The 20,884-nt window shown below is 40.7% G+C and overlaps 1 protein-coding gene and 1 pseudogene across 6 annotated transcripts in view; one reads left to right on the plus strand and one right to left on the minus strand.

Moving 5' to 3' along the window:
• The window catches only part of KLHL7 (kelch like family member 7), a 69,524-nt gene extending 52,990 nt beyond the window's left edge, over window positions 1-16,534 (minus strand). The window contains exons 1-2 of one of the 6 annotated variants that reach the window (XM_015080499.3): window positions 16,149-16,525; window positions 1,015-1,145 (exon numbers count right to left, since the gene is read on the minus strand). Coding sequence is in view for 3 of the 6 variants with exons in the window: in XM_015080490.3 (XP_014935976.1) it covers window positions 16,149-16,268 (120 nt within the window). In the remaining 3 variants the exon portion in view is untranslated. Of the gene's footprint in view, window positions 1-1,014; window positions 1,146-15,020; window positions 15,123-16,148 lie in introns of all 6 variants that reach the window. The other 5 variants (XM_015080506.3, XM_027075118.2, XM_015080514.3 and 2 more) reach the window with 5 other exon arrangements.
• A 2,800-nt stretch (window positions 16,535-19,334) lies between these two features.
• LOC106982457 (heterogeneous nuclear ribonucleoprotein A1-like 3) lies at window positions 19,335-20,654 on the plus strand (annotated as a pseudogene).
• Window positions 20,655-20,884: the final 230 nt, after the last annotated feature.

Consider the following 20,884-nt stretch of genomic DNA (forward strand, 5'->3'; position numbering starts at 1 on the left):
ATCTACACTAAGCAGGAATTTGATGTACCATAAAGATACTATTTCAAAAATGTGGTAAGAAGGCAATGTTTAAGGCAGTGAAACTATTTTGTATGATAGTGTAACAGTGGATACACGTCATTATACATTTGTCAACATCCACAGAATATATAACTTAGAAAAAACCCTAATGTAAACTATGGTTAATAATAATGTAACAATATTGGCTCATCAATTATAACAAATGTATCACACTTGTATTAACAAGATGTTACTAGTAGGGGAAACTGGGAGGGGGAGAGGGAAAACGGAAACTCTGTGCTTTCTGTTCAAGTTGTTGGTAAACCTAAAACCTCTCTAAAAAACAAAGTCTATTAATTTAAAAAGTGGGATGAGAGAATGGATAATTGGAAAAAAATGGTATAACTGTTACCCATTTAGGGGAAATTAGATTTCTCTCTCATAATGCTCTTCCTCTGGGGAAAGTAAGTACTGAGAAGCAAAGTGCAGTCCTTTTCTCCACTGTCACTTGTGGAAGAGTGTCTACAAGATGAGCAAGAGTTAAGGCAGAGGTCACTGACCATAAACTGCCCGGTCTGGTTCATTCTCTTCTATAATTTTGCCCCAAAACGGAACATAACTCATCTCAAATGTTTGGAACCAACAGTGGAAGAGGGCTGTTGAAATCCGTATGCATAGACACTCCAAGCCCTGTAGACAGAGGCAGAAACTTTGGTAATGTTTTAGTGCCTGCAAACATTAGGGACTTCTGTGGGAAGCGTCCTTCGGTCAGGAAACGTTCACTTGAAAAGAGGCAAGGATTTCAGGGAAGTGTTGGTAGAATGACCTTTTGCTCTCTTTACAGGTTTTCTTAGTAGGACTGCAAAAGGTAGGAGGCTCCATGTAAGCTCCGCAGCATTGCAGGAGGTTCTAGCTTTTAACAATGTGTGCTGGCATTAGTAGGAGGCATGCAATCAGCTGTCCCAAATTCTGTTCTTCATCGTATCCCAAGAAGAGGACCAGGGGATGACTAACCTTTGGGTTTATGTAGCTTGTCAACAAGGTTCTGCAATCAGTCCTGCACAGCGTGATTTCAAGTTGGCCCTGGGTATAACTCCCTGAGTAGACTGCAGATTCAACTATAGTTGGGTGGTGGATTTAAATCACTGAAAAGATAAAGGGAAATGGAGCCCTTATTATATGGGGGTAAATCTTCTCGGATTGAGATACTAGAAAAGCCTCAACAAAGCTATGATAAACTCAAAACCTGAGAGAAAAATTAAAAAGCCTTCAGAATCACATTTTCTCAGAAAGCCAAGAAAAACAGCACTGGATTTAAAGACACATAATCACAATAAGGCCAGTGGGAAAGGAAAGAAAAAGTTAGACACCAGATAAACAGAGGGAAAAGGGGACTTCTTCCTTAACGGAAACACAGGGCATGTTAGGTTAGGTCAAACAGCTTCGAAAGGGAAAGCATATACAGTTTGGTATAACTGCTCTTTAAAAGATAAGACTAGGAAAAAGAGTTATTTTTGCTTTATTTATTCAATTTAGGTGATACATACCAAAGAGATATAATGGAGTAAGACAAATAAAATTCAGAAAAGGCCTGGATCTAGGAAAATTTTAAGAGCTCTTTCAAAGCTAAAGGTAAGGAATCATAAACATAATGACAGGATTGCCCTTAAAGAGTAGGACAGTTATAATAGGTGGTTACATTAAATTCAGATAGATTTGTAAACTTTTGGAAAAGGAAGATCAGCAATAAAGTAGTTCCTTCACTACATAATTTGCAAGGTGGTGTGTCTGGGAAGACAGGAAGGCTACAGGCTATAGTGGAACATATCTGGGAAATGGGTGGAAATAAGACTCTAAGGGAGAGTACTGGATCACATTAAAGGGAAGCCAAATGACCCAGCCATAATCCAAGCCTAAGTGAATACTGAACTTGTCCATAATTGGAATTACTCTGCTGAGGGCTGGCAGTAACTGAATCAATACTGAACACGTGGACCTCTTTGTTTTCACTAGGACAGTGTCTTTTAAGAAAGGCACTAGAGAAAGAAGAAGCAAAACAAACATTTGGGCCCAAAATCAAAAGGAAAGGAAAAGGAAGTTATTCTGATCTGAATAACGTTAGCTCCACACTATGTAGAAAGGAAAAGATTTAACTTAAACAGGTTAACAACTCAGCTGGTGATGCCTGAAAGAAACAGAGACACAGCCCATTTTGACACATACAGGTAACAGAAAGGAATATGTGTGCTACTACTGAGTTTCCAAGGTCTGGAAAGCTCAAATAACGAGGAAAGGTAAGATTCTGAGGAGCACACTGCAAAGGCCATGTTGGTCCCCATAAGCTTTAGAGGAATCAGTCAAAGGCCATTCTCCAGCTGAGAAAAATGGAAAGGAAAAAAGACCCCTTCAAGAGGCAGGATTAGTAGATACAAGGAATTTCACAGCAGGATAGGATCATAATGGGGACACAAGGGTGCAGAACTAGGAGGATCAGAACTGTAGAGAATGCAAGGCTACGGACTGTGCTTTGCCTGACTGCCTGCTACAAATGTGGATCATCCTCTCTCAAAGGACAGAACTCAACTATTCTAGCATTGGGGTGCGAGGAACACAAGGTTGAAAAAAGAAATAAAAATTAAGCTTTAAATGTGCAGGACAAAGGGGAACAAGAGAAATTCTAGAAGACCTGGCAGCTGGGCAAATCCCCCTGGCAAATTTCTCTAAGTACAAAATATCCTATGCCAGTGAAACATTACAATGCATGGACAAAATTCTTCCCTATATGGTAAAGTGTCCCTATTAGCCTCTTGATAAGTGATTCCTCTTAGCTGAGTTTAGAGTCTATAAATTATAGATAGCCAACACAGACTGGCAACCTGTGGCAAGCCAAAAGCCAAGATATCCTGAAGTTTTCTTTGAAGAGTCTCTGTTCTCTAGAAACCGACGTTTCTGTTGTTTTTGTCTGGGAACAATGTGGGTTAGGACTGTATAATAAGGTGTCAACATCTATTGTAGAGATGGGAGATTTGCTTGTATCTTTTCAGGTTTGTGGGGATCAGGATGATGCTGTACTCATCTTAAGAGTCCTCTGAACCCTGTGACATTCTGAAAACATGTGGCACCAACCACCTTGACACTGGAAAAATTCAGCTTTGGAGGTGCTAAACTACCTTAATATATGCCAGTGGAAGATAGCCCAGGCTGCAGCTGCTGAACAAAGTCCCAGAACCTACCCAAACACTTAAGTGAATGCTTTTTGGCTGAGACTTGGCATATAAGAAACCAGAGAGAGCACACATTTGGAATGCCCTTTAATTTTAACCCACAGGGAGATCACAGATGTGGGAATTTAATAATGAGTGCGTTCATAACAGTCAGATTTGGGGGATTTTATATTGCTAGTATGGAATTAGATGGAGTGCTTTAAGCTGTCATTTGTTTCACTCCAGATAATCTGGAAAGCTGTGAATGACACCTTGGCTGAGAAAAATTTTAGATGGGAAATGCAAGTGAATTTCCAGTCTAGAGTTAATAGATTATCTACTCATTTTAAAGCTTTCTGGAGTAAAAAATTTAAATAATCTTCCTAAGGTGGTCTGCAGAAGACACATGGAAGAATAGGTATTGATAGAGGATGCCTTTAACATAGAAAAAAACACGCCCGGGGCACCTGGGTGGTTCAGTTGGTTAAGCATCTGACTCTTAATTTTGGTGCAGGTTATGATATCATGGTCCATGAGACTGAACCCCCGTCAGGCTTCACACTATCAGCACGGAGCCTGCTTGGGATTCTCTCTCTGCCCCTCTCCTGCTCATGCATGTGTGCTCTCTCTCTTAACACAAATTAAAAAAAAAAAAAAAACGCTCCCTGTACAGGTTAAAAACAAACAAAAAACAGAAAACTTAAAAAAACAAAAACAAAAACAAAAAAAACTTGGAAATAAGAACTTATAGCTACTTGGTCCAGTACATTCTGTTGGGAGTTGGGATGGGGCTCTGGTGCCTGAATACTATTATTCAGCCCTCTGAGATTCTCAACTCAGGGAGTTTATGTAAAGATTTACAGCCAAGTGAGACAAAATAAAACAGATGGGTGAGTGCTTAGTAATCCCCACCTACTCACACCCATATACTCCAATAATCTAAATTTTTAAATTTGCATATTCATATAGCGGGGCCTAAATCCACCTTATAGAGTCCACAAGACATATCCTACCTGTCCTCCTTAGCAGATGGAGACCTTAAGTAGAAGTATATGAGTCTCCTTAAAGATAGAGAACTGAGGGCTGAGGGAGGGAGCTGGGTGCATGCGTAGGGGATGGGCTAGATGGATGATGGGTATTAAGGAGGGCATTTGTTATAAGCACTGGGTGTTGTATGTAAGTGATGAATCACGGAATTCTACTCCTGAAACCAATACTGCACTGTATGTTAACTAGAATTTAAATAAAAATTTGCGGCAAAAAGTATGTAAGTCTCAAAAGAGTAACCCTACCATTAATAAAACAATGTCTTAAATCCTAGCTTCATTAGAACTTCTCTCTCATTGGGCAAAATTTGTAGGAGAGAGAGAGATGAGTTCAAGATACCTTGTTTCCTCTTTCAGTAAGGTGAAGGTCAGAAATGTTTTTCCCAGCCCACACCACACACACACACAGACAGAATATGTCTTTTCCTTTCAGGGAAAAGCCTTATAACAGTGGTTTTCAAACTTTTTAAGCAGTAGAATCCATTTTCAAATGATGTGATTACACATAATTTATACAGAAATCATGTTTTCTCTATAGCCAGAGTTAGCCTGGCAACCAAAGGATGGAAGAAACTCCCCTCACTCTTATGCTTAATGATTCACTCACAAATATTTTGCTTCTGATCTCAGCAATCAGTCTCTGGAGGTGGGTTCTGCTAGTTTAGAGATATGAGGACCCAAAAGAAGAATGATTCAAGTGATAGAATCATGTTTCCACAGAATTAGAAGTTAAAACTGCAACCTGGCCATTTTGGCCTCCTCCTGCCACTGGGTAAAAAGAACAAAAGTTACTACATTTGGGTGGTTCTCTGAACCTGGCAAAGAAGGGGGGGGGTGGGGAACCATTGCTCTTCATGGGACAGAAGATAGCTGGAGCTCAGGGGATCCCCTTGGGTATCTTTTGTCTGTTGGGAGAGAAGAGACCTCTGTGGGTCTCTTGAATTCCTATATATTTTAAAACCCGGACATGTCAAGAAGGCAAGGCCCTGACACGTTTTCCCTGGGCCACCATTTCTCAGGATTATGTTGCCAGCAAGCAACCATAGGGATGAGATACCTTCTCCCTCACAAGAATAAGGAGCAGGCTTGCTTATTGTTTGCTATAAAAATGGCAGATTCCTTAAGCTCAGTGTTCATTCCAGAGCTACAACACAAACCCACTGTGTGTATAATATCCATCTGGGCCCCGGGCAGGTCACCCTCATAGTACTTGTGGGGCAAGAGGAACTGACACATACATACGGATGCTCATAATGCTATGCTGTGAGTAATCAAGTCTATTGTCTCTAATCTAGGAGTCTCATGTCTTCTGCCAGCATCCATTAAAGAGCAACAGGCTGGGGCGCCTGCGTAGCTCAGCTGGTTAAGCGTCCGACTGGCTCAGGTTATGATCTGATTCGTGAGTTTGAGCCCTGCGTCGGGCTCTGTGTTGACAGCTCAGAGCCTAGAGCCTGCTTCAGATTCTGTGCCTCCCTCTCTCTGCTCTTCCCTCACTCACACTCGCTCGCGTGCTCTCTCAAGAATAAACATTGAAAAAATAAAATAAAATAAACAGCAACAGGCTAACTAATCAACTTATAAATATCATAAAATCAAATTCCTGCCTAAGGCTCGTACTGCTAAAGCTAGTAATAAGCATTAATGGAAGACTAATGTGACTTTACAGGTAATACCAAAGGTTCAAGATACCTAGGAATAAAGGATTAGATCATCCCATCAGAAAAAGAACCTTGAGGAGTTGGCTAAAGACAAATAGGAATAGTCAGGGAAGGATGAAGTCATGAAAACAATGCATAATAAAAATATTAAATAACAACAACGTGGCTTGCATTTTTATTTTCATCTTTGCACACACGCGCGTGCGCGCACACACATATATATTTATGTTTATTTGAGAGAGAGAGAGAGAGAGACAGAGAGAGAGAGAAAGAGAGCATGCACATGCACAGGGGAGGGGCAAAAGAGAGGGAAGAGAGAGAATCCCAAGCAGGCTTTGTGCTGTCAGTGCACAAGAACTCAACAACTGTGAGATCATGACCTAAGCCAAAATTGAGTTGGATGCTTAACCGACTGAGCCATCCAGGCACCCTTTTGCTCTTATATTTATATAAGTCTTAACTATGTGAAACTCTCCCCTTTACAATCAAATAAATCTATTAAGACTTAGGCCTAAGAATCTTGAAAAGACTATAGAAGAAACTGGTATCACCAATAATCTTGAACTTCAAGTTAGATATGGTAAGTGAAAAAGACTGATGACTTTTTTTTTTAATTATAGGAATGAGAATAAGTGCATACATGTTTGTATTTAACAGCTTGAGGTATATAGATCACAGTAGACATTTGTGGATTCTGGCAACCCAGCACCCAATTTCCTGCCTATTAAAACCCGAAGCTCCCGGGGTGCCTGGATGGCTCAGGTCATGGTATCACTGTCTGTGGGTTCAAGCCCCGCGTCGGGCTCTGTGCTGACAGCTCAGAGCCTGGAGCCTGCTTCAGATTCTGTGTCTCCCTCTCTCTCTGCCCCTCTCCTGCTCATGCTCTCTCTCTCTCCCTCTCAAAAATAAACAAATTAAAAAAAAACCAAAACCCAACCTCCCATTTCTGGAAAATTTTCTCATTATGAAAATGGTGAGAGGGCAATTCTCAGAGCCTGACTCTCATAATGGAAAGTAGAAGTCAGTTGTTTCTATTATTCACTTACCAGAGCCAAAACCTGGCAAACAATCTAAGGCCAGTCAATTATATGCCAACTTTCAGGATTTTGAATCTTGAGCAAATGATAGAAAGATGGAGGAAAAATCTCTTTACGGTGGTGGCAGCAGCAGCAGGTAGTCAAGACTGTGCCTACACTGTAATGAACTCCAGGGTTTGTGAAGCCTAGCTAACGGACAATGCCTGATTTCTGCCTGTTTGCCATGCTTGCTCATCTTCCAGCCTGTGGTCAACATTATAAGCTTCTGAACTTCTTACAATAAATTATTTTGACTTAAGAGAGAACATATTTCTTTTGCTGATAACCAAGAATGCCAGTAGACTCGTTGTGGTAACAAAATCAACAATATTTAACATTAAATAATTTATTAAGAGTTTTCACAATCTCTCTCTCACTATCCCCAACATCAGTAAGGTAGGTCAGTATAATATTATAATCATTATTGTGTAAATATAAACATAAAAGGCCAAAGAAGTTGACTTGCCCAATGTCACACAATTAGGAAGAGCTAGGATTCAAACCCAGATCTGTTTGATTCCAAAACTCAAGTTATTTCTACTATAGCATATTGTTTCCCATAGCAATGAGTGACTAAAGACAACATGACTAAAAGAAGTTTTATAGAAGATACAAAGACATTTTAAATTCATTGTTCATGATAAAAGCTTCAGTATAATATTAAATTGTGATTGAATTTAAGTGCAATTCAAAGGTCTAAAAAAGAACTAATTTCATTCTGGCAAACCATTTTCCAGTAGACTAACCTGATACTGAGTATAGAATTTATGACATTTAGCATAGATGGCATATTAAGAGTGCCTCTCTTAAATATTAATCAACCACATTTTAGACAGTTCAACAGAATGTAACTAAATTATATGCTATATTATTATGTATTAAAATATATAATATGCCAGCTGTTTTAATGATATGAATCTTTGTAATAGATGCCCACTGGAGTAGCTACCCAACTTGTAATTCTCCATTCCCCAGAAATGGAATACATAAAGTACATAAAATAACCCTTTCAAGATCATGTTTGTGCTACATGACCTTGTTCTCCTTAGCATAGATCATTGATTCCAAGGGTTAACATTCAACCCAAACTAGGTCTATCAGATCCTCTCTCTCCAGGATTTGAAACTCTGAAAGAGAAACAGATTGGCGGTAGTCAGAGCTGAGGTGCAATGAAGGCAGTGTCCTAGAGAGAGGTTAAGAGGCCTCTGGGGTTGGCATGGTTCTTGCAGCTCCCAAATCTTGATTTTCTTCTCCTCAGAGGGAATTTTAATACAACCATGTCTCCTTTAAGATGTGCTTCTGTATTCATTTATTCAACACACATGTGGTAAGTGTCATGATGGCAGTATGCACTTTATACTACCAGAGGTGTTTTTTTTTTTTTTTTTATTTAGAAGTACATTTTACTTTTTTGAAGTTTTTATTTAAATTCTAGTTAGTTAACATATAGTATAATATTAGTTTCAGGTATACAATTTAGTGATTCAACACTACCATACAACCCCTGTGCGCATCACAAAAAGTGCATTCTTTACATCCCCTTATTTAACCCACCCACCCACCCACCTCCTTTCTGGTACAGTTTGCTCTCCACAGTTAAGAGTCTATTTCTTGGTTTGCCCTCTCTCTCTCTTTCACCTATGCTTGTTTGTTTCTTAAATTCTGCATATGAGTGAAATCATATGGTATTTGTCTTTCTCTGACTTTGTTTTGTATAATATTCTCTAGCTCCATCCATGTTGTTGCAAATGGCAAGATTTCATTCTTTTTTATGGCTGAATAAAAAGTGTGTGTGCATCTGTGTGTGTGTGCTTGCATGTGTGTTGTTACCCATTCATCAGTCAGTGGACATGTGGGCTGTTTCCATAGTTTGGCTATTGAAGATAATGATGCTGTAAACATGAGGGTGCATGCATGGTTATTTGAATTAGTATTTTTGTATCCTTTGGGTATATACCACTAGTGTTTAAAGAACATTAATCTCATCTTGGAAAGCTTTGGCCACAGAGGAGGCAGGTCCCTCTCCATGTACTCACCATTCTGTCCTTCCTTTGTCCTCTAAAATCTGTTCCCTCCCCCACCATTCCATTAAAACTTTATTTGCTAAATGCACCACTTTTCAGACCCAGGGAACACTATCTTTTTTTGGCCTCCCTACGTACATTTGATACTCCTGTCTCCTCTTCTTTGTAACTTATATCTAGGTTTCAATGACATTATTCCCTGCTGTCTTTCTTCCTTCCACACCTCAATCTCCAATGCACTTTTCTTTCTATCCTTTAAAATGTTGATGTTCCCCTAGAATTTCATCCTGTCTTCTTTTCTTCTTACTTCCTCCTCAATCTCTAGGTGTTATCAACCATACCTATGACATCAACTATTTACTTAACAAATATTTGACACCTATGTGGTAGTTGTTGGCAATATAGCACTGAATAAGACAGATATTGTCCCTGCCCTCAAGGAACTTGGCACCTAGTAGCAAAGACATACATACAAAGTGTTTATCTGTCTAATAAAGAAGATCAATGGGTGAAGGAAAGAAATAGAGTATATGTAGTACATGCCCTTGACACAACGAAGGGCATTCAGGGAGGAAGTGCCATTTATGGTAAGAACTGAGCATGAGTAAGAGGGAAAGAGTTACAAGCACTGATACAACATTTTAGGCTTTGAAGGAAGACAGGTGCCTTGGAGTGAAATGGCTATGAGAACAGTGGTATGAAATCTGACTGAAATAGGATGGGATCAGGTCACACAGGGCTTTGAAGGCCAGGGTGAGGATAAATATTAATTACAAATCCATGGTAATTAACCTCAAAAAAAAAAAAAACAAAAAAAACCTTCAAAAATACTGCCAGCCATCATACCATTTCCACTCCACAAAAACTATTTTCCTCAACCTCTAACTTCATTTTCTTCTTCCTTCATTTCAGCAGATGGTCTCATCTGCTACTTTTCAGAGAGACAGCCTCTGACAGAGGCTCTTTTATTCTGATTCCAAACCTCTCTTCCAACCACTCTTCCTTCCCACTCTGATGAAAGAGAAACTATCCTCCTCCCATGACAGATTAATTACCTTTACTTTAGATCTTATCTCAGGAATCATCTATCAATTATACATTCTGTTTCATATACATTCAACCTCTACATCTCAAATGAATTCTTCCTTTCAGTTTTGAAGCACACTTATATCTCCCCAGTTTAAACACATGAAACCAAACAACCTTCATTTGGACTCCCCTACTCCCTTCTGGGCCAAGTTTCTCCAAAAATATTGTCTCAATGGTCTCATATCCTACTCATGCCAATCTGACTTCCATCTGTCTTCCAATCAAAACAACACACTACAGTCAACAACTCCCCTGTGTTGCTATATCATATCTTGACTTCTCATAGGCTTCAAAATTTGCCATCCTCCTTCTGAAACAATTTCTTCCCCGATTTTGAAAATTCTCACTTTCCTCTTACTCTTCTGGCCTTTTTTTGGGGGGGGGGGGGGGCGGGGGTCTCCTTTATAGGCTCCTTCCTATTCTTTATCCCAGACTCCTGACTCTCCATAGTTTCAACAAAGTTATCTTCTATCTGCAGATAATCACAAATTTACACTTAAAACAATTTTTTTTTAAGTAAACTCTATCCCCCAAATGGGGCTTGAATTCACAACCCTGAAATCAAGAGTTGTGCACTCTCCTGCTCTACCTACTGACCAAGCCAGCCAGGTGCACCACAAATTTATACTTTTAACCCACAACTCTCAAACCTGTCAGTTCATTATATACCTTACTGTCTCATGGCATTGTGAACTGAACATATCTAAAATACAACCTATAATCCTTTCCTCAAAGCCTTGATCCTTTTCTCTAGTGTCTCCTCTCTTGGTGGCTAATGTCATCATCTATCTAGTTATGAATTCTAGAACCCTAGAGGTCATAACTGACAACTTGTATTAAATCCCTCAGCATCGAATCAACTACCATATCACACGAGCAACAAAAATAGCCAACATTATCAGGTCATGCTTTATTTTACTTTGGCTATCTAATTTAGTCATCACAACCACATGTGAGAGTTATCATCACCAAGATCTATTGATTTTACCTCCTAAATCTTGAATATGTCATCTTTTCCTCATTGCTACTGCTGCTGCCACCTTAGTCCAAGGGACCATCCGAGTTACTGAACAACTTCCTATTTGGTCTGCCAACAACCACTGTGAGAGTTCTCCCATTTGGCCACAGATTAGGCACCATCTTTTTCAAAAGAAAAACAAATACTCACAGATCCCTTTTCTGTTTGTCACACTCACACACCACATCTGAAGGGGTTTTATGATAGAGGCCACCCCCCCTAATGTCTTATGAGACTATGCATGGACAGTTCTCTACTTCTCCAGTTTCATGTTCGCCGTCCTCCCCCTTATGTTCTGTGCTCCAGTCACACTGGCCTTTAATCAGTATCTTGCACTTGCCATTCTATGGTAAGTAGGTCTTTTGACTCAGAACCTCTGCATTTGTTGTTCCATCTACCTAAGAGGCTCCTCCTTAAGGTGCCCTTACTCTTATTTCAGCTCTCAGTTCATTTACCAGTTTCCTGGGGAAATCTTCCTGATGTCAAATGATTTATTCATATGCCCTCACTGTACTATGTTCTTCTCTTTAATAATACCTACCACTGTTGCAATTTTACATTTGTGTGTGTGTGACTGCTTGACTAATGTCTCTCTTACTAGACAAAACCCACATGAAGACAGGGACTGTCTGGTTTTGCTCATCACTGCAACTACACAATCTAGCAAAATGCCTACCATACACAGTGGGTCTCAATAAATATTCATCTGAAGGGCTGAGTTAGAAAGTCAAACTGAGATAAGGGAATAAATCAACAGTGAGCCAAAAAAAGGCAGTGAATCTACCCACCTTTTGGTTTTAACAAGGGGGAGAGAGGTATTATTTACAGGGGAATGTTGAGACTAAGAATAGGTGGATTGGTTTGGTTGGCTTAAAAGCTAGGGAGGTTAAAACATGACTGAATGTTGATGGCTAGAGTCTAGTAGAAAAGAAGTAGTTAAGGGTGCTTAGCAGAGATGGAGTAACCAACAATATAACTTTTCTGACCAGACTGAGTCAAAGCCCAGGTGAAATCACTGGCTTTAGATGGAAAAGAGGCAGCTTCTTCATGGTAGCAAAATAAAATGTGACAAAACAGGCTTAAAGACTTGGTGGTAGAAAGTTGAAAGTTAGATAGTTCCAAACTAATGTCTTCTATTTATTTGTGATATCACAAGAGGGATGCCCTACTGAAAATGAGGATATAGAGAAAAGACTCAGGTTAGAGAAAAACAGTAAAATTAATGGAAAGTAGGATCGATCACCAGTACTGACAGCCCTGTTGAAATTAGGACTTACCTAGCAGAGGACTGTTCAATAATGGGATATTCTCCAGCTGTGCTTGGAAGCCTTGCACCAATAAGGTAAATTGTCATCAATGCTTTTGGCCAGATGGCTGTGAAAAAAAGGCTGAATGTCAAGAAAGCCTGGGGCACTTGAAAGGGAGTGAAGAGAGAGATGATTATCTCCTAAACTGGACAGACAAAGGAGAAGGCAGCAATTAAGAATAGGAAGGTCTGAATGATGGGAGTTGTATATGGGAACTGTTAGCTGAATTAAGTAAGACAAAGCTGGTAGAAAATACATGCCCAAGAAGTGTTTCTCTTACTGAAGATTTAATGCAGAGGGTTTAGATCATTCACAAGAGACCCTAAAGAAAATGACTACCAGTAATTAACAATCTTTAAGAGGTGACTGTACAGAAGCTGAGTCCTTTTAGTTGGTAAATAATCCCAGTTAACTGCTCAGCATCCAGTCTTCAAATCAGCTTTTTTTTGGTTCTCTCACATAATTCTCAATAGGGCTTTAACATAAGCTTTTAAATTCGAATTATGCTTTAATTCATTTAACATGAGAAAACTATAAACTACAGTGGTACTCCGAAAGGTCTCAAAACATACCCCTCAAGTGTTAAGGGTCTCCTAGACTTCATTAACACAGTGACAGCAACTGGATAGGAGCAGTAGTGACTATGACCCAGTCCTCTTTTGTAGAGCCTCTCTCTAGTGTATCAGGTAATAAAATTAATCTAAACAAAATGTTAGGGAAATAAAAAGGTGCTCAACCTAATAAGATGCTACAATACACCCGCTAGAATGGCTAACGTTATAAAGACTGACAATACTAAGTGCTGACAAAGATGAGAGCAAAACCCTCTCTTGTACACAGCTGGAATGAGCATGAACTGACACAACTTTGGAAATTACAGGACAGTGTCTATTAAAGCTAAATGTAGTGTAACCTATGACTCCACAGCTCCGCTCTTATGTAGTTCCCAACAGAAATGCAGACATGCACACATCCAAAGACATGTACAAAATATACAAAACATTCCAAGTAGAACTAGTCTTTATAGTGCCAAACTAGAAATGACTCAAATGTCCATAATGATGGAATGGATAAATGTGGTGTATTCATACAATGGAATACTAAGCACAACGAGGATGTACTAAAGTGACACAGAACAACATTAATAAATCTCACAAACATAATGTTAGCTTTAAGAAGCCAAGACTCAAGAATATATACAGTAGGATTTCATTTATATAAGTTCAAAAACAGAAAAAACAAATCTATGGTGATAGAAGTTGGAACAGTGGTTGCCTTTGGTGGGGGGGGGGTAGTGATTCAGAAGAGTGTAAAGGGGGACCTCTTGTGTACTCTTCATGTTCTATTTCTTATCGTTGATGGTGTGTTTAGTTTGTAATAATTCAATGAGCTGCATGTTTATGATTTGTATCCTTTTAGTGAATTCTCTACTTCATTGGAAAGTTTACTTAAAAATAAAAGGCTAGAAATGACTGCAAGGATGATGAAGGAAAAGGGGCCCATAAGAAGCTGAGGCTGCTGGCTCTGTACAACCTCCTTGGCCACTACGTATAGAATTGACTGCTATGTTATGGAGAGATGAAATGACCTAAGTCATATTTATCAAAGATCACAAAACTAACTAATGGTACAGCAGGAATTTGAATTCAGGTATTCTAATTTCAGTGTTCTCAAGTTCTTGTAAGAATGTTTCTGGGTGTGTACAGAGGGGTCCTTGTCATCTAGGCACTCATTATCCTGATCCCCAAAGTAATGAAGTCATATGGGAAAGAAAAAAGAGTCACAACACAAAAATATTCACTGAAGAACAAGAACACTTATAAAACTGGTTCTCATTCAAACATCCTTCCTCTGGCTCAGACCACTTTCTATTTCTGCCAATCCCATCAAATGCCCTTGTCAGTCATTCTTGGTGAGTCTCTCCTGTGTTACGACGTTAAACAGAACAATACGAGTACAATGTACATCAACTGCAAAGGAAACTGCACATCTTGCAAAAGGATTCCATGAAGTTGGTGAAAATTCTACTGGAGAATACCTTAAAAACATGCAAAGCCATTGACAAAAAGAGAACCTGCAGATTAAGATCAGTGAACCACTGTGGAAGAGATCTCTGGTTGTTCCAGCTCTATTTTCCCCTACTACACAGTAACAGAATCCTGATTTTTCAGTAACTTTATTTCTAGTTTAACAGTGGATAAACAGAGGTTAACATAGTCTAAAGCTAAATCTAAGAAATGGATACAATTCAATTTTTGAACCCAAACAGTTAAACATACAATCCCCTTTTCCTCAAGTAAACAGCTGATGCTGCAACCCAGCTGCAACCTATCTACATAAGGAATGAGGCAAGCTTTACAACGCTGGAGTCCACAGATGAAACCACCTCTCGGGGGATGGGGGAGGGGGGCGGGGGGGGGGAGGGTTGCCGGAAACAAATTTGAGCACTGGTTAACTGTGTTCAACTACCCTTTAGGAGCACACACTTGTTAAATGCACCAGTAATTTGAAGTCACCGGTGTTGCAAATATAAAAAGGTTTACATGAAAGGAACTTGAATGTATACATGAAAATAGATACATGAAAGTCAGTTACATACAATACTGAATGCAGACATTCACGGCGACCTCGGCACAAAAGCCGGGGAAGATTTAAAGGCATTCAGACAGATCTCTACCGCATTCATGCACCATGCCAGGAGCTGATGAACAAAGACAAGATCCCTGCAGTCAGAGTTTGCTTCAAGAAATCAGAAGCTAGGATCTTCTTACAAATCTCAAATTCCTGTACTGTTCTCCATATTCCCATCAAAACCACTAGATAAGCAAACCAGGTTTTGCAGTTATTCATACACCCTGCTTTTGTCTTCTTTGGAAACAGGACCACAGTTACAGAACAGAAACATTCCCACATCTAAGATGCCTATTTGCTATAAATAAAGCTTACGGTAACCAAGTGACTTTTCTATACTTATTGGTATAAGATGTTATGGAATTAAAAAAAAAAAACCCACCAAAAAACCTCTCTTGTCTACATCCTCCGCGTTAAAATCCGTTCTTTTCATCACCCACCTTTCGCCGACGTTAAGACGGTCATTAATGCGCCACACGTCAAGGACAGAACAAAGAGCTCCTCTTAATAACAGAGGCGCAGAGGAGCCTTAAAAGACTGCGCGGTATTTATCGGTGACTGTTTCTGCTCTAAATTAACACGTACAGGAGGATTTGCCTTCAACTAGCTCCACCCGGGGAACACAGACGAGGAGCGGGGATCCTTATCTAAGAGTAGCTGATTTCAGGCCAGCAATGCTTCTCCCTTCTGAGGGGGCTTCGGGCTGGGCTGTGCCAATGGGCTTCTTCGCACGAGATCTCACGACACCTTAACGCGGCGGCTCGCCAATGGAAGGATCATCGCCTCACAAAGAGATAACTAGGGCAGAGCTGTTACACAACCGATACGCGATGCCGACTATGCCAGCCCAGGAGTCTCCCAGGAGCCTGACTTGCGAGCCACGCAGCACCGGCAGACGAGGAGACGCTTCTGCTCGACAAATGGTTAACGCGACCCTCTACTAACAGCAGCTCGGCTGGCGTGCGAAAATGGAAGGAAAGGCGAGGACAGAGGAGAGTCGCGATCACCACCGGGCGCGGTTTCGGCCCAGGGAGCCAGGGGCGCGAGTCCCGGACCCCCTCCCCCCTGGCGTCCGTCACTCCCACAAAGGCGGTACCTGTTTCCGCATGTTATTCATGACGCCCATGAAGCCCGCCAACAATTTAGCTTCTTCTCGAGCAGCAAGTTTCTTCTCGGTCTTCTTCTTGCTGCTCTTCTCCACCCCGGAGGCTGCCATCCTCCGTCAGCTCCGTTCACGCCCGGGGCTGTGGCCGGGCCGAGCGGCGGGGGGCTGCACGCTCAGGGCACGCCGGGGCTTCTGCTTACCAAACACCGCGGCCGGGACTGCGGCTGCAGTGCCCTGCTGCCGGCGCGGCCACTGCGGAAGGACAAGGCCTGGCGGCCCCCTCAGAAACTCACCGGGAGGCGACGTCGCGGGCTCAGCGGCGTCCCGACCGAACTGGAGCCGGGCTGAGGAGTCTGCGCACTTCGCCCACGGGGGCGGGGCACTATGAAGGGAGCGGTGGGCGGGGCGTGCGCGTCACAGAGGCGCGCCGCTCCCTGCGACGCGGCGCTGGGCGGGAGGCTGGGTCGCCACCGGGAGCAGGAACGGTTTTGACTTTCAGCGGCCCCAAGGACGAGCGTGCGCTTCCATTTCCCCAAGTCAGATTTTATAAATTTAGGTTATGTGGTGAGATTATATATATATTTTTGGAAACGTAGGCGGTAGGACACATTAGGGTGTCTCCCTTTAGCGTAAGCTCCTTAGGAGCAGGATTGGTGTTTTCTTCACTGCAGCATCAGACGCAAACTGTAGGCGCTCAATATATATTTATTAAATGATGAAAGATGTTCACGTACTGCCAGTGAAAGGCGTATTACACAGAATACAAGATTTATTTGCTTGGGATTCATAGAGCGAAAACGTACAGTCCCGTTGGCATCTCCCTGATGTGGAACGCCTGCCTACTTAGGCTGGATTACTGTGTTTGAAACCAGAAGATTAGGTGTCAGCTCCAGAAATCTTCAGTTAGTCTTCCCCAAATATTCTACCGGAACTCAATCACAGAACGCATGAAAAGACTTTTGGTGACTCTAATAATTGTTCTAGTGCATGATAATATACAAGATCATTTGAAATTATACATTGTTTCACATTCTGAAAAATTTCTACATAACCCAGAGGGTAGAAGATTTTCTACCTATGTCTATATGGGTATATATGGAGACATGTTTTATGGAAAATAACATGCTATTGAAGTATTATGCTTTCGCTTCATGAAGACAAGCTATACAATAACTCAAATGAAAAAGCAAGGGGTATATAAGCCTCCATTTTTACGAAAGTCTAAGGCATTTATGCCTCTGTGTACTTTATCTTTCTTCTCTTAATCTAGAGGTTCTCAGATCTTGTATTTTAGCTAGTTCATAATTTGAGGTTTTATACTGGACCCTGGCAATAGAAACCATTTATTCCTCATGAAATTAGAAATGAGGAAAACCCTATGTACTTCATCAAATGCCCCAGGACACTGAAGAATATGAGTGCATTTAAATATTTATTTTAATTGAAAGAAGTGGAAACCTGTCTTCTAACTCTTAAGGCCTTGGGAGTCACTAAGGATCCATGATTCCAAAGCAGAAATATAGGAGAGGAGATGGAATACTCATCTGTAACAAGGCCAAAAAAAACCCAAGAAAAAGTAATCACCTACTTGATGTTAAATCAGTCCTTCTACATATTGCAGAATATGCCTCCTTTTATTGTGCTTTGCTTTATTGTACTTTGCAGGTATTGCATTTTTTAAAATTTAAGGTTTGTGGTAATACTGTGGTGAGCGAGTCTATCAGCACAATTTTTCCAACCGCATTTGTTCACTTTGTGGGTCACATTTTGGTTATTCTAGCAGTATTTTATATTATTATTATTATTATTATTATTATTATTATTATGTTTGTTATGGTACTCTTGATCAGTGACCTTTGATGTTACCATTCTAATTATTTTGGGGTGCCACAAACTGTCCCTATATAAGATGGTGAACTTGATAAATAATGTGTGTTCTGGCTCTTTTACCAACCAGCTGTTTCCCTGTCTCTCTTTCCTCAGGCCTCCCTATTCCCTGAGATGCATCAATGTGGGAATTAGGTCAATTAATAACCCTAATGGCCTCTAAGTGTTCAAGGGAAAGGAAGAGCTACACATCTGTCACTTTAAATCAAAAGCTAGAAATGATTAAGCTTAGTGAGGAAGACATGTTGAAAGTGAGATAGGCCAAAATCTAGGTCTCTTGCATCAAACTGTTAGCCAACCTGTGAAGGCAAAAGAAAAGTTTTTGATGGAAATTAAAAGTACTACTCCAGTGAACATACAAATGATTAAGTGAAACAGCGTTACTGCTTATATGAAGAAAGGTTTAGTGCTCTACATAGATCAAACCAGCCACAACATTCCCTTAAGCCAAAACCTAATCCAGAGCACAATCTTAACCCTCTTCAATTCTATGAATCCTGAGAGAGGTGAGGAAGCTGCAGAAATTTGAAGCTAGCGAAGGTTGGTTCATGAGGTTTAAGGAAAGAGCTATGTCCGTAACACAAAAGTGCAAGGTGAAATGGTGATGACGTAGAAGCCATATGAAGTTATGTACAAGATCTAGCTAAGGCAATTAATGAAATGTGGCTACACTGAACAACAGATTTTCAATCTAGACTAAACAGGCTTCTATTGGAAAAGAGGCCACCTGGTATTTTCATAGCTAAGGAAGAATAGTCAATGCCTGATTTTAAAGTTTCAAAGGACAGTGTTAGTCTCTTGGGGCTAATGAAGCTTGTGGCTTTAAGTTGAAGCCGATGCTCATTTACCATTCCAAAAATCCTAGGACCCTTAATAATTATGCTAAATTTACATGGAAAAACAAAACCTAGGTAATGGCACATTTGTTTACAATATGATTTACTTAATATTTTAGCCTCACTGTTGAGATCTGCTTCCTTTCAAAATATGACTGCTCATTGACAATACACCTGGTCACCCAAGAGCTCTGATGGAGATATAAAACAAAGATTTTCATGCCTGCTAACACAACATCCATTCTGCAGCTCATGGGTCAAAGAGTAATTTTGACTTATTATTTAAGAAACATATTTCGGGGCACCTGCATGGCTCAATGGATTAAGTGTCTGACTCTTGATTTTCGCTCAGGTCATGATCTCATGGTTGTGAGAGTGAGCCCCAGGTAGAGCCCTGCGTTGAGCCCTGCATCAAGCAGATTCTCTCTCTTGCTTTCTGCCTGTAGACGCCGTCATGTCAGAGTCTCTCAAAGAGCCTGAACAGCTGCAGTTTTCATCAGAGGTTTGGGCTTTGAACCAACCGATGAGAGTCTGAGGAGCCATTTTGAGTAATGGGGGAACGTTTACAGACTGTGTGGTAATAAGAGATCCAACACCAAGCGCTCCAAAGGCTTTGGGTTTGTCACGTACGCCATTGTGGAAGAGGTGGACGCAGCCATGAATGCAAGGCCACACAGGTAAATGGAAGAGTTGTAGAACCAGAGAAGGCTGTCTCAAGAGACGAGTCTCAAAGACCTGGTGCCCGCTTAACAGTGAAAACGATTTCTGTCAGTGGCCTTAAAGGAGACCCTGAAGCACACATCCTAGAGATTATTTTGAACAGAATGGGAAAACTGAAGTGACTGAAATCATGGCTGACCGAGGTAGTGGCAAGAAGAGAATTTTGTCTTGTAACATTTAATGATCATGACTCTGTAGACAAGATTGTCATTCAAAAATACCATACTGTGAATGGCCACACTGGGAAGTGAGGAGAGCCCTATTTAAGCAGGAGATGGCTGGTGCTTCATCCAGCCAGAGAGGTCAAAGTGGTCCTGGAAACTTTGGTGGTGGTTGTGGTGGGAATGACAACTCTGGTCGTGGGGGAAACTTCAGTGGGCGAGGTGGCTTTGGTGGCAGGCGAGGTGGCTTTGGTGGCAATCGAGGTGGTGGTGGACGTGGTGGCAGTGTGGATGGCTATAACGGATTTGGTAATGATGGAAGCAATTTTGGAGGTGGCGGAAGCTATAATGATTTTGGCAATTACAACAATCAATCTTCAAATTTTGGACCCCTGCAAGGAGGGAAGTTTGGAGGCAGAAGCTCTGTGCCCTATGGTGCTGGAGGCCAATACTTTGTCAAACCAGAAACCAAGGTGGCTGTGGCAGTTCCAGCAGCAGCAGTAGCTATGGCAGTGGCAGAAGGTTTTAATTACTGTCGGGAAACGAAGCTTAGCAGGAGAGGAGAGCCAGAGAAGTGACAGGGAAGCTACAGGTTACAACAGGTTTGTGAGCTCAGCCAAGCACGGTGGTGGCAGGGCCTAGCTGCCACAAAGGAGCCATGTTTTAGACAATATTCATGTGTATGGGCTAAAACCCGAGGACTATATTCATGACTAATTATATAACAGTTTATTTTAGTTTCTGTTCTGTGGAAAGTGTAATGCACTCCAACAAAGGGTTTTAATGTAGATTTTTTTTTGCACCCATGCTGTTGATTTCTCAATGTAATAATCTAATCATGATGCTAAATAACTATGTCTTTAAAAATAAAAGATTCTCTCTCTCTCTCCCTCTCATGCATGGAGGAGAAGAAAATAATAAATAGAATAAATAATAAAAGTAATAAAATATTTTTTAAAAATAAAAAATTTTTCTTTAAAATAAATAAAAATAAAAATACATTTATAAGGCTATAGCTGCCATAGATAGTTATTTGTCTGATAAGTCTGGGCAAAGTAAATTGAAAATCTTCTGGAAAGGATTCACCATTTTAGATGCCATTACGAGCATTCATAACCCATGG

The sequence above is a fragment of the Acinonyx jubatus genome, chromosome A2 (genome assembly GCF_027475565.1).
Source record: "Acinonyx jubatus isolate Ajub_Pintada_27869175 chromosome A2, VMU_Ajub_asm_v1.0, whole genome shotgun sequence".
Lineage (NCBI taxonomy): Eukaryota > Metazoa > Chordata > Mammalia > Carnivora > Felidae > Acinonyx > Acinonyx jubatus.